The 14,239-nt window shown below is 42.4% G+C and overlaps 1 protein-coding gene across 3 annotated transcripts in view; it reads right to left on the bottom strand.

Annotated features, from left to right (window-relative positions):
* Window positions 1-14,239, bottom strand: part of RXRA (retinoid X receptor alpha) — a 1,663,729-nt gene that overhangs the window by 241,111 nt on the left and 1,408,379 nt on the right. For all 3 annotated transcript variants that reach the window (XM_044058644.1, XM_044058646.1, XM_044058645.1), the window contains exon 5: window positions 4,473-4,623. In XM_044058644.1, coding sequence (XP_043914579.1) covers window positions 4,473-4,623 — 151 coding nt within the window. The remainder of the gene's footprint in view (window positions 1-4,472; window positions 4,624-14,239) is intronic.

Below are 14,239 nucleotides of genomic sequence, written 5' to 3'. Positions count from 1 at the left end.
ACAGTGAACCCCAAGCTTTGCAACAGGGCAATGACCCACTGAAGGTGCTGTAAAAGAATCTCTGGAGAGGAGGCTTGAATAAGTAGGTCATTTAAGTAAAGAATTACCTGAATGCCCTTAGCCTACAAAAAGCAATCACAGGAGCTAGGCATTTGGTGAATACTCTTTGGGCAGTAGAGAGGCCAAAGGGCAAAGCAGATAACTGAAAATGCCAGGAAGCATCAGAGAAACATGAAAACTTCCTGAAAAGGGGATGAAGAGGGATATGAAGATAAGCATCTTTGAGATTCAGAGAAATTATAAAAGCCTGAAGCAGCAGCAGAGGGAACAAACGTTGAAGGTAATCATTCAACAGGAAGGAACCTTCAGGTATGTGTTCAGGTGAGAAAGATCCAGAATGGGTCTCTAAGTGCCCCCTTTCCTGGGGACCAAAAATGTTATGGAATAAAACCCCTTCTCCTTTTGAGCAGCTGGAACCTCAAATAGTTCAATGAGTCAAAAGACCCTGAAGCATCTCTGCAAAAAATCTCAACTGGTCTTGAAGTGGCTAAGGAATGCCCATGAAAGGGGGAAGAGATTTCCAAACCATGAAATACCCTTGGCAAATGATGGAAAGAACCCAGGAATCCTGGATTATGCTTAACCAAACAGGAACAGACAGAGAAAGACGGTGCAAAAGTGGAATGTAGTTGGGAAGAACCAGGTAGTCAGAGAGCATGTGGTTTACCAGGAAAGGAAGGTTTCTGAGCAGGAGGGGTCTGGGTAGACTTAGCGGGGGGAGCTCTTCTACCACCTTTATTTCCTTTAGTAGGAGGATGAGACTGCCTTCTAACAAAGGCTGGTTTATTGTGACAGTTCCTATGAAATAGGCACAGGGAGACAAAATATATTTGAGGTCCTGTAACTCCTTTCCTTTTTCCTGCAGGGACTTGAACAAATCAGCTGCAACAGCACCAAACATTTGTTGTCCAGAGCATCCATCAACTTAGCATTAATATCATCAGGCAGAGGCTGAAGCCATAGTCAGAAATAGAACCAAAGGCAACATCCATAGAACAAGCACCTGCTGCGTCATTACTATATTTAATGGAATGCAGAGCTACCTGGGAAGAAGCCCCTAACAGAGACAAGGCAGAAGTCTTTCACTCAGAATCAGAAGGCCAGAAATAACCTGGCAAGCCTGAGAAAGGAGAGCCAAAACATACCTGGTTACAGGAGTCTGATAATTAACAGCCCAAAAGGCTAGGGTGGCTGAAGTATAGATCTTTTTACATACCCTTTCCATAGTCCTGCTGTCCTTATCAGAAGGAAAAAGCTTGATAGAAGGCAGCAATTTAGAGGGCTTGCCAGATGCCACAAAGATCATCGAAGGGTCAGCCTATGGATACTTAAAAAGGAATTTGCAGTCATCAGGCACTTTATAAAACCAGTTTTTTTAGGAGCAGGGGGGTGAGAGTATGGGGCCAGAGACGTAGAAGAAAAGGCATTCAATAAAGCAGCCAAAACAGGAGGAATAGCACAGGGTCTAGGAGACTTCATTTGAAGGAGATTATATCATCTTCTCTGCACTTCAGACACTTGGGAACAATCCCACTTAAATAATTCCATCATCCTGGAAATGCTATCCCCAAAAGAAATCTCCTCAAAAGGAGATTCAGGACTAGCAGACTCCTCTTCCTCAAAGCTAAAATCCAAAGGAGGAAGGAATCTTGGAAGAATAGACCAGGGATTCCTCATTGGAATCCGCTTCTTCCTCAGAGTAAACCTGTTCCTTTGTTTATCTAAGGGGGGGGTGATCAAGGGAGAGCCAAGATAGAAACCCCCTGAGGAGACTTTAAGGCCATAAGAGTGTTAAACAAACCCCATGTAAAATTCTTCCATTCACTCTCAAAGTCCTTAGGAGCAGCAGAGATATGTGGTGTCTTTTGCTTGTTTTTTTAAAAAGACATCCATCTTATGAAACGTTGAAGGCTCTGACTTCGGCCTACACTCAAAAATTGTAGTTGGGACTTCCTCCCTCACCAGTATTTGTGGAACCTCCTTAGGCCCTTTGGTGATAATCAGTCACTGTTCCCCCTGAACATCTGAAGAGGACGTCTCCAAGGCTTCGGAGGACGTGCAAAAAGCCAGATGCATGCCGGCCTATGAACCAGTCGTTGAAGAGGAATCCAGTCCAGTGACTGGACAATCCTCCACATTTTTAACTAGTCTTAAGAGAGACATCCAGTGGAGAAGGCAGAGCTGAAGAATCTGACCTGAGCTTTTTGGCCTTCTTCCTCAAAGACGGCTGACCCTCAGAACAGTAAGTACCTTCCACAGCATCTTTCACTAAAAGTTTTAGACGCTAGTTTTCAAGACAGATGGCTAGGGATGAAATATGACTACATAAGGTCTTTGGAACAAAAGCCTAACACACAGTACAAGACGTATGGTCCTGAGAAGCACCTATTCAAAACAAGCACTGCTTGTGAGTGTCTTTATGGGAATCTGTCTCCCACACTGGCATTTATCCTTTCTGGATGACATGAAAGCCCCACAACACCACAAATGTTAAAAAAAAAAAAAAGCAAAAATCCCCGACAAGGCACTCATACGAAACAGCTAGGTAAAGCAGCAATGACTCGAGCAACCAGATTGATGATCAAAGATGGCATTTGGACTTGCGGCAAAGAAGTTGCGAGGATGACACATCCGGATGTCACCTTTATGCCCTATGCCTAATCGTGGGTAGCACACATGTGATGCATGGCGTATTGTTAACCTAAAGGCTTTGGTATAACTGGCCAGATATTGGGCTGTCCTTGGTAGGGGATCCTTCATGTTAAGAATACTGCAACAGTGAAATGGAACGACATGTGTAAGATGCTCAGTGCACAGGCACAAATTCATGCCATCCTCTTAACCCTAGGGGCTATATATATTGGATAAAATCAAGTTATATTGGCCAGGCTTGAAAGGTCCCTTAAGCTGTTAGCCTAGCAATCTCCTGTGAACCTATGTTATAACTGTCCTTGCTTGAAAAGGCACCATTTCCATCACCCCACCAGCAATTTTGGTTCAAGAATAAATCTGAATGTCACAGAGGGATTAAACACAGCAGACACTACGGTTGCAGGACACAGGTTACTCTAAATTATGACTGCCCTTTGTTGATAGTCAGTAGAACTTTACCCATACACACAAAAGCAATGCAGACACATTAAACAGTATTTCTAGGACTTCAGAAGGAATCAAAAAGCAAAGTGAAGACAGCGCAAGTCTTTCTGGTCTGCATGACTGTGTGAATGTGTAAAAAAAAAAAATCTGCTGCCCTACTCTACCTCTCTAACCACGTACCTCATGCTTTGTTAAATGATACATGAAACTGACATAAAAGTTACACACAACTAGTATGTATGGTGGCATAGCTTTTCACCAAGAAAGAATGCAGGTCTACTGCAGTGACATTTGAAGGAAGAGGTAATTCACAGGACTCGTACAGTATGAATTGCCTCCTCCTCCTTCAAATATTGCTTCAGTAGAAATGCGTTCCACCTTGGTGACATTTTCTGGCTAAAAACTGTGTGTGTATAGACTGGAAGGTTTGTGTTGTGTATATAATTCTTCACGTCATTGTAATCCCTATTTATATGTTAGGTGATAGCACCCAGAAAACTATTTGTCATGTCATTGTAATTCTTGTCTATGTTTTAGGTGACATGCTAGACCTAGGCCCTTGGGTTGGCTGAATGATAAAACACTGACTATAGCCCCCCCCCCTTCTAAGAACTCTATACTAACCTGGTTGTCATAGGCTTATTACACAGCCTGACCTAAGTCCTTCATTGTCACGAAGGACCACTGTGATAATGACCACTGACAAACTGGACGGGGCACCTACAGCGGCTTGAACTTGTTTACATGCTGCCACAGCAGTGAAGGGAGACAGGATGTACAAAGGCAAACAATAACTGCATTATTGTCCTTATTGCCTTCTAATCCAGCTCATCTTCACGGTACAGCTTTCTAGAAAATTTCTTAGGCTGTTAATGGTTTCTTAAGCTGAAAAATGATGGTAGCTTTCTTCGCAGTCACATTAAATAGAAAGTGCTTTGGTTGACATCAGTGCAAAACTGATAGGAGCTGGAAGAAAAGATGATGGGCTAAGACAATTCTAAAGCTACAAAAAATGTTCTACTTAAAATACAATTTACTGTCAGAAAATATTATTCAGCTCTCGGCATTTAAAAGGAATGTTGTGAAATGTTCAAAAACCTACAAAGTATACCAATGAAGACTCCCAACACTGGAAACAGGAGAAAAGAATAAACTCCTACCAATAGGAAAGATTTCAGTGCTTGGCAAAGACTGACAACACTGATAGTCAGCTAAATAACCTCCTCTCATACACTGAGCATGCACATTCCAGGAATCACAACTCTCAACACTTCCTTGAAGAAGACCCAAGTACTTGGCTCGTGTAGTAATCTTACCTGAAGATCGGTCACCACAGATGGCACAAATGTGTTTTGTGAAGGCTGCCATAGCCCCTGAAGGATGCGCTGGAACTTTAAGGATGCCATTGATTCCCAGCGGTGGCTTAATATCTTCTGTACTACTGACTGGGTTCAGAGGTGAATTAAGCTAGAAAACAGGAAATAAAAAAGTTTCATTTAATAAGAGTAAAAGAGAAATATTTTAATTTACTAACAACACAAAATGGGATTTATTTTCTTGAAATTAAAAAATCAGTAATTATTTTAGAACAAAATTAAGTACAGCCAGAAAAGGACAGCAAACACTTGGTTACACTGTTATGTGTACATATGCGAATTCCTCCAGAAATGGGGAGAGAAAAAAAAAAAGATTGAGAGAGAAAACATGTCCAAATCTTTGGTCTAACACTCTTCTTCCCCTCCCCAACATGGGTGGGAATTCATCAGATTCTCACATCTACACTCTGGGATAGTTTTCCCCAATTCCTGGGCTGCTAATAAAACCAAGGTAATATGTGCCATAGTCAGGGCTTGCTACCCCCCCACATCATTGAGCCAACTGCTACTAGTTGTCTATTTTTCTAAAATCACGTGTCAACAAAAACAAAACAGTGTATTGTGCATAAATACTTAATTATGGCCAACATTAAAACCAGAGTAAATTCTTCTTAGAATAAATCAGCCTTAAAAGTAAAAATGAACTCATGATCCATCACCAAGAGGTTTAAAGTGTTTAATGTGCGGATAACCTAACAAACTCTAATATCTGAATTTAAATACAACCAATCCCAAACAGGTTAAAAACATTTCTATGAAGATAATGAAAGATAAGTAAACCTTTATGGGAAATTAAGTTTTACACAGGCACTGTATTTCTTTGGTAATGGAAATGCTGAATTGTTACAAAGTATGCCTACCGGGATGACAGTACTTATGAAGTCATCAGCAGCCACATATATTCACTGTTGGTTACTTCCTGAAATGCAGCATTGTCTGTACGCAAATGATGGGAGTCCAAACATTATTAAGCCAGACAGGAGGAGTGGTGGGACTACAGCACCAGATGGACTGCCAGAAACTGTCTGTTACAGGGTAAGCAGCTGTGTGTGCCATCATCACAAAGGTCAAGTCCACAGTGTCTTTAGTCTGAAAAAAGGTACTAAAATCAAACATCAGCTCAAAATGCAGTGACCTAAGCATTAGCTGGGATCTTTGATTAATTGGGAACCATGCTGCTATGGAGTGGTGTTAGAGTATATTTTCTGTAGTGAGCAGGTACAACATATCTGATTACTGCTGTTTTGCTAGACAGACCGATTTTAATTTGATGCTCCAGATGTAGTCGGTATACAATACTTCAAGTTGGGCTAGAATTCCATTTCTAAATGTAATTCTTTCTAATGGAAAGATAGTATGTGATTCTCCTCAGTCAAACCAGAAGTTTCCTTATCTTGATGTGGCCTCATTTATGTGGTGCTGGAAGCTGAAATGACGATCTAACCGGAGCTCTAGATAATGAAAGTGAGTTATTGTTTTCAATGGTTCTTCAATGTAGATCCAGCTTTAGGCATCTGCTGGAAGTTTTCACAAAGTATAAAAATCATAACTTTTGCTTTCACAGTGGATTAAGCATTTTTATTATCCACTCTGAACGAAACTGGAGATTGTAAAGAGGAATGGGATGCACACATAAGTAGCCATGCAGTCTGTGGGATGGACATATAAGTAGCCACGCTGTCTGTATAAAACATGATGTGCAGTTGTGGGTGGTGTGAGTGGAGTTTACAAAAAGATTCTGAGAAATGAATAAGAGATAAGGTGGACACTTGAAGAACATCAATGATTAAGAGAGAAATCACAGACATTTCTGACCCTAATTTAATTCTTAAGATTCTTTACAGATTAAATCACCGAACCATTCAAGGACCGTGGTAGAAGCACCTGTTGCTGTTAATGCATCTAGCAGCAGTCTGTGGTTCACAAAGTCAAATGTTACTGAACCGTCTATGTCTACTGACCCTATGAGGTAGTCTTTATGTACATTTAGAATCATGTCATCCCTGAGGGTGTATACGCCTGTCATGACGCATCTGACCAGAAACCATGCTGTTGTCAGGGTAACAAGGCACCCTTTTGAATACAGATGGCAATCTGTGTGTGTGTGTGTGTGTGTGTGTGTGTGTGTGTGTTATTTTTCAAATGTTTGGACAGTCTGAGTAGCGTTTTTATGAAATGACTAGCATGGAGGTGTTTATACACATACAAGGTATAATAAGTGGTCTCAGTGGTTTACTATAACATTAACTGAAGTGCACTCAGTCAAATCCACTTTGCTTAAAGTATGAAACTCGAACGTTGAAAATGGCGAACTCCGACATTTAGGACGTACAAATCTCACCCCTATCTTCATAGGTAGGTAACTAGGCTATCGGCCCTGGGGCCTATACAAGCCCAGCCAAAAAGGTACCCTGGCTTTTGCCACCCAAGAAAATTATTTTCCTGTGCCACTGTCGAGCAAAACCACAGAAGTGATCCCCGGGGTGAATTTCTTACTTACCATCCAAACATCAAGATTTTATGTATGTTAGATTTACAGTATGTAACAATGTTAGACCAAACAGTTTAAAAAAATGCAATTAAATTAAAAATGACTAAAAACAAGTGCAGAAAGAGTCTATTAGGTAGAATGAGGTAAAGAGATGGGACAGGGGGGGAGTGTGTACTCCTTCTCTTGCATTCTACATCTGACTCTTGAAGAGTGCTAATGAAGAGCTTTGTTTGATATAGATAGGTAGTTTATTCCAGAGTAGGGGAAGTCTCAGGGACAGGAATCTATCCCTCCGGCATATTCTGTTTATTGTGGTGACAAGGTTTAGGCCCCTAGAGCATGTAGCTCGGAGGGATTGGGATTTCTTTAAGTGGAGCATGTCCAACAGCTCTGGGTTTGACATAGCTTTGTATGTTAGGCAGAGATCAACTTTGATTAGGCGATATGCGACGGAGTAAAACTGTAGTTTTTTGAGACGGTCTGCGTAGGGCATCTGTTTGAGGCCGGTAATCCTCTTTGTGAGGTATTTCTGCGGCCTTTCTAGTTGTTGTAGATGTCTTGTGAGGTACATACCAAAAGGGGCATTGTACTCTATAATGGGTCTAATGAGTGATGAGTAGAGGGGAACAATGACCTCTTTTTTTCTGGATGAGAAACCTTTTGTGATGAGGTGTGCCATGTAGAAGGATTTCCTGACTAATGTGGTGATGTGATCAAAGGAGAGACTACTGTCCACCTGTGCCCCAAGGTCTGTTATCACACTTTCGGTGTTAAATATACTACCGCCTATGTTGTAGTTCATGGGTACAGAGTTTTTACTAAAGGGGATGACAATGCACTTTTTGGCATCGAGCTTAAGGCCATGGCTTTGACACCAGGCATCTGTCTCAGTGAGGCCCTTTTGTAGGATGTTCACATCGTTAGGAGTTTCGATTACAGCTCCTAGTTTGCAGTCAGCTACGAACTTCATTAGCCAAAGACCTTCTGTGTTAGCCTGTATTTCAAAGAAGTAGATACCAAACAGGAGAGGACCCAGGACTGAACCCTGTGGTACTCCACTTGTCACTGGTCTGAAGTCAGATTTGGAGTCTGTTACTTCCACGGTGTGGGTTCTGTCAGTGAGCCAGTTGGCAACCCATCTTGTGACATAGGGATTTATACCTAGTTTAGTGAGTTTATCTATAATTCCAGAGTGGGGGATGGTGTTGAAAGCCTTGGCAAGATCTAGATAGGCTGTGTGAACCACTTTACCCTAGTCTACGGCTTTCGTGACTGCTTCAAAGAAGTCTAATCAGGTCTGGGTGGGGTCCAGAGTTTGGAGATTACCAATGTCTTTGTTTATAAGTTCCATGATGATACGTTCCACAGCCTTGCAGACCAGGCTCGTCAGGCTAATGGGGTGGTAGTTCCTGGGGTCTGTGGTGGCTCCCCCCTTGTGGAGTGAGATAACCGTCACTGTGCGCCATTCAGCAGGCACAAAGCCTGAGGTGAGGCTATGACTGAACATGGCACTTAGGTGGGGTGCCAGTTCATTCTGTAGTTCGTGTGGAATGCAGCCTGGGATGTTGTCTGGTCCCATGAATACTGTGTTCTTGGCTTTGGAGAGTGTGGTTTTTACCTGTTCAGCCATGATTACAGGAACTTTGCATTCTTCCGGTATAGAGATGGGCTCTTTAGGGGGTGAGAGGGGAGTAAAGTTAGCACTGAACCTATCTGCCAGGATGTTGGAAATATCAGTTGGGTCTGTATATTTACTGCCATTGTGCTGTAACTCAGAGCCATTGAGATTCTTGACATAGCTATAGAAAGTTTTGTTATTGTCTTTAGAATCAGTGGCGATTTTGTTTCGTAACTAGCTTTGGTGGATTTTATCATGGATCGCAGCTTCTTACTGAGGCTGACCAGGGAGCTCCTCCACTCATGGGATTTTACTCTTTTGCAACAGTTTCTTCCTTCTGTTGTACCATTTGTTTATGGCAGGGGACCACCAGATTGGCTTCCTTTTTTTGGATTATAGCGTCTTGGTTCTGTTTGGGACAGCATGATTCATGCACTTGTGTAAGTGCTTATAAAGTGCAATTGTGTAGGATTCAGTAGTTGTAACTGTATTGTCCGTCTGCATGGGTGTCATGACATTCACCACTTCTGTCTTAAGAAGCATGAAGTTGCTTTGGAGAAATTTTTACCATGGTTTCCTTAATGGGGAGTGGGGTCAGGATGTGGATATCTAGGGTAATTAGCTTATGGTCGGATCGGACCAATGAGGCGTTGACTTCAGGTGTGGAACACCGGTCACTCATGTTGGTAATGACTAGATCTAGGATATTGTTGCCCCAAGTGGGGGTGTGGAAAACTTGATCCAGGGCATTGGAGTTTATGAATTCCAGAAAGCATTGGGCAAAGGAGTTGGTACATGAGTAGTTTTCCCAGTTAATGGTGGGGTAGTTGAAATCGCCCATTATTAGGGTGTTTGGTTGAACCCTAATATTTTCCAGTACATCAAGAAAAGAGGAGTGGGAATCCTGGGGCATGGTGGGGGATCTGTAGCAAGCTACAATTTGGATTGCAGTTTTGCCCAGAGTTAGTTGCACTTGGATAACCTCGGCTGCATTATGCTGAGCAAATAACCTGGAGGTGTGGATATCCTTAATGAATATGGACACACCTCCACCTTTGGTGTTCCAGTCCAGGTTACATGGCCGAAAAGTGTGGTATGAGGTATAGCCTGGTAGTGCAGGGATGCTCTCTGGAGCCTTGAACCAGGTCTCAGTCACTGCACAGATATCTATGTTCTCCATTTTAAGGAGTGCCTCCAGGGAGTGCATTTTGAGATTTAGACTTCTAGCATTGAATAGCATCACCCTCTTGCCTGTTCCTGTTACGGTGGTGAATTTGTCATTTGAACCTTGCCTAAAAAGGCACTACAGGGGTGGCAAGAACCTTAGCCAGTATCCGGAATCCCAGGGGTGACAGGTTCAGACCATCTCTGGCAAAGCACCATGGTCTGCTGACCATGTCATCCCAGGCAGACAGATATTGGATCCCTTTAGAATGACACCAGAAGCTTAGCCAATTGTTGAAGTCAATCATTTTGTCCTTGTACTGAGACATCATTCTGGGTGATGGCAGAATGCTACTCAGGGCTAGGGTCATACCTGCCTGAGCTACAAGATCGGAGAGCTCTTCCATTTCTCTTTTCATGTAGTCCAGGGAGGTACGTCTCAGGTCGTTCACACCAACATGGACAATGACAGAGTCATATTTGTACTTGTTGTGGAGTGACCTGAGTGCGTGGGTTATGTGGCAGATCCTGGCACCTGACTAGCAGCTGACAGTAACCTTCTCCTTATTTAGCCTGGTGAGTGGGACATCAAGTGTGCCTGACTATAGAGTCACCTATGTCTAGTGTGTTGGGTACGTTGTTTTGCCTTATTGGCTGTGGTTGAGTGGCACACTGAGTCTGCGGGCTATGTGTCATTTGGGTTGTGTTGGGGGGTGGAGGTTGCTTGCATTTCTGCTTTGGAGGTCTCTGTTGCTTGAGCAGATTATTATTGAGAGCCTCCGCGAATGCTTTTATGTTTCTATGTGTGGATTTTGGTGGTGTAAATTTAGTGAGACTATGTGATGAGTGTGGTGTGGTGCAAGTGTTTTCCTTCTCCTCTTAACTGTCAAGTTAAGTCTTGGTTGGAGAGAGCTTTACCTCCAGTTTCGCTAGATAAGTGCATCTCTCACAGGTTGTAGTGTTGGGTGGTAGGAGGAGAGGGTTGTCTGTGTACATGAGGCAATTTCTACATTGACCCAAGATGCCCAGATTCATCAGATAGACAGGAGAGAACACTGGGAGCTGACCCTTAGACATGCCTGATTAAAAAAACTATTTTCCTCTAGACAAGTGAGGAAAGTGAGTACAAGAGCAGTTTTTCTCTAAGCAAGTAAGGAAAGTATGTACCAAAACTGTTTTCCTCTAGGTAATGAGGAAGATTGAGTGCTGCAGTAATTAGTAGGTTATTTAGTGCTTACAAGTTCTGAACAAGTGCTGATCACGAATAAGCAAATTCAAGTGCTAAAACTAAGAATCTGTATCTGGACTAAACTAATTACAGGAAAGGGGGGAAAACAAGTGCAAATGTGGGCTTTTAAATCAGAAAGCTGAGAGAGAGATGGAAAAACTGTCCAAACGGCCAATAACTATAATTTCTGGGCCAGAACCACTCCTTATGTGGTAGATAGGTTAACTAGTCTTACCACTCCCACTGATAAGCTAGAAGGCTTCCATTCAACACAGAAAGCTTGGGGGGGGGGGGGCTCAGAAGCTTACATACAGTCCTGGATACAGCGAATCTGAATCTGGACTACACTAGTTACAGGAAAGGTAGGAAACAGGCTTAGATTTATATTTATATTTATATTTATATATATATATATATATATATATATATATATATATATATACACACACATACATATACATTCAAAAAAGTAGCTAAAACAGCAGTAAAAACAATTCAAATGCAGTGCAAGCTAGCAACACTTGAGTATGTAACAATGTTAGACCAAACAGTTTAAAAAAATGCAATTAAATTAAAAATGACTAAAAACAAGTGCAGAAAGAGTCTATTAGGTAGAATGAGGTAAAGAGATGGGACGGGGGGGGGGGGAGTGTGTACTCCTTCTCTTGCATTCTACATCTGACTCGAATGGATTCCCTTCAAATAATATTTTCAAATTCACAGTTCTAACAATTTGTTTTAAATCAGTGAGTGCAGCAACGATGTCATCTGCTGCATGAGGAATAAAAGTTAGTCTTTTCTGTAATAAAGAAAAAGTCGGTGCCGTAAATACGGCTCCAGAAAGGTTCACAGTACGTTGAATTATCTGCTGCTTAATTTTAAATTTAATCCTGCTATGCAGTACGCCTTTATTCAGACAGACTTTCAGTTAATTTCCTAGTTATCCAATGGCTGAGCTTGGATTTGTAGAGTCTAGAGATGACCAGGAAGCATATTTCTTGTAGGTTTAAATATTTGTTGGCAGGTATTTTGCTGGTTTGGAAAGGTCTATTTGCATACAGACTAGTTTGAGGATAATTTTGTCTGAAGTTTCTATATTCACTTATAAAAGCCTATTTTTAGAAAAGACAGATGGATTTACTTATGCACAGTCCAACAACATTGTTATTTAAAACAGACTAGTTTCCACACTAGACTTGATACATATTTACCGTGTTGAAAATTGCTGCTTTCTTCCTCTCCTGGATTTTTTGCCCTTAAAATTCCGTGCAACTTCTAGCTTTTCCCATGTCATTTAGTTGCAAGTTAAAAAAATGCATGACTCACATTTTATGAAAGATGTACTCATTACTGTGTGGGTCCCTGTATGTAGACACAGTCTGTTGTCCTTGAAATTAAGCGATCTGTTAAAGAACATGCGATCACAAAATCGTAGAGAAAGAGCATGACAGTTTGATGTTGCATTCTGCTAGATGTGGCCTAAGATGCAGTGACCTTGGAGCGAGAATATTAAAGTATGGAATAAGCAAGCAATAATGCCTGCTAGGGTGTGTGTTAATGCATTATGAGGCCAGACACCACAGGTGGAAGTTCTCTACACCCCTGGAAGGGCATTAATTACACATTAACACAGAGCCTGGAAGGCATTATTGTGCTTAGAGAATCGGCTTGCTGTAAAATTATGTTTTGCTTGCTTTTTTTTTTTTTTTTTTTATAGGTTCATAAGTAGGTACTGGGCTATCTGCCCGAAGGCATATATTAGCCCAGCCACGTTTTGAGGTATTCACCGCCCCTTTGGTTAGTTCCCTAGGCCCTTGATCTAGCAGCTAGTACCCATGGCCCCTATCTAGTAGAGCTGTTGGTATGATCCCTGGTGTGAACTTTCTGTTACCCATCCACTCGTCAAGGTTCCTCTTGAAGAGTGATAGTGAAGGGCTCTGTCTTATGTAGATCGGGACCCTGTTCCATAGTAAGGAACGTCTCTGCGAAGGGAATCTATCCCTCCAGCATGTTCTATTCATTGTTGTGCTGAGGTTTATATCCCTAGAGCGTGTAGCTCGAGTAGATTTGGTTTTGCTAAGATGGAGCATGTTTAACAGTTCTGGGTTGGACATGGCTCTGTATGTTAGAGATTGCCTCTGAGAAAGCGGTATGCAACAGAGAAAAGCCTTAGTTTTTTTCAATCATGCTGCATAGGGCAACTGTTTGAGGCCAGTACTCCTCTTAGTGAGGTACCTCTGTGGTCTCTCCAGCTGCTAGAGATGTCTAACCAGGTACATTCCAATTGCTGCATTGTACGCAACAATGGGTCTGATGAGGGAAGAGTAGAGGGCACCACTACATCCTTAGATCTTGATGCGAACCCTTTGTGATCAGATGGGTCATATAGAAGGATTTTCTAACCACCTTGGCAACATGGTTATCAAAGGAAAGCTGACTACTTGGGTCCCTAGATCCCTTCTTACTTCATCAGATTTCAGGGGGTTACCTCCTATGTGGTAGTTCGCGGGTACTCTGTTTTTCCAAAGAGGATTACTACGCATTTTTAGCATTTAGCTTGAGACCATGGCTTTGACACCATGTATCAGCCTCATGTCGGCCGGAGACTCTATTATAGCACCCAGTTTGCAGTCGTCCGCAAACTTGGTCAGCCACAGCCCTTCAGTGATTGCCTGTACTTCTGAGAAGTGTATGCCAAACAGGAGGGGCCCCAGGACAGAGCCCTGAGGCACACCACTCGTTACTGGTCTGGATTCGGACATAGATCCCGCTACTCTTACTTTATGGGATCTGTCTGAGAGCCAGTCTGTGATCCATCTGTGATCCATCTTATGACATAAGGGTTTATGCCCAGGTTGGTGAGTTTATCAATAATACCCGAATGGGGAATGGTGTCAAATGCTTTAGCAAGGTCAAGGTAAGCCATGCGTACCCTCCTTTCCCTTATCTATAGTCTGAGTAACTGTCTCAAACAAGTCCACTACGTTCAGGAGGCATGATCTGCCCTTGACGAAGCCGAACTGTGTGGGGTCAAGTGTTTGGAGGTTCACAATCTCTCCATTTATGAGTTCCATAATTATTCGCTCCATTGCCTTACAGATCAGACTGGTCAGGCTTATTGGTCGGTAGTTCCCAGGGTTGGTTGTGGGCCCACCCTTGTGCAGCGGAACCACCATTGCTGTGCGCCACTCTATGGGCACATATCC

The sequence above is a fragment of the Protopterus annectens genome, chromosome 16.part0 (assembly GCF_019279795.1).
Source record: "Protopterus annectens isolate FY-2018-M chromosome 16.part0, PAN1.0, whole genome shotgun sequence".
NCBI classification, from domain to species: domain Eukaryota; kingdom Metazoa; phylum Chordata; order Ceratodontiformes; family Protopteridae; genus Protopterus; species Protopterus annectens.
Note: the sequence above shows the minus strand (reverse complement) of the source record. Positions and strands in the feature narration are given on the sequence as shown.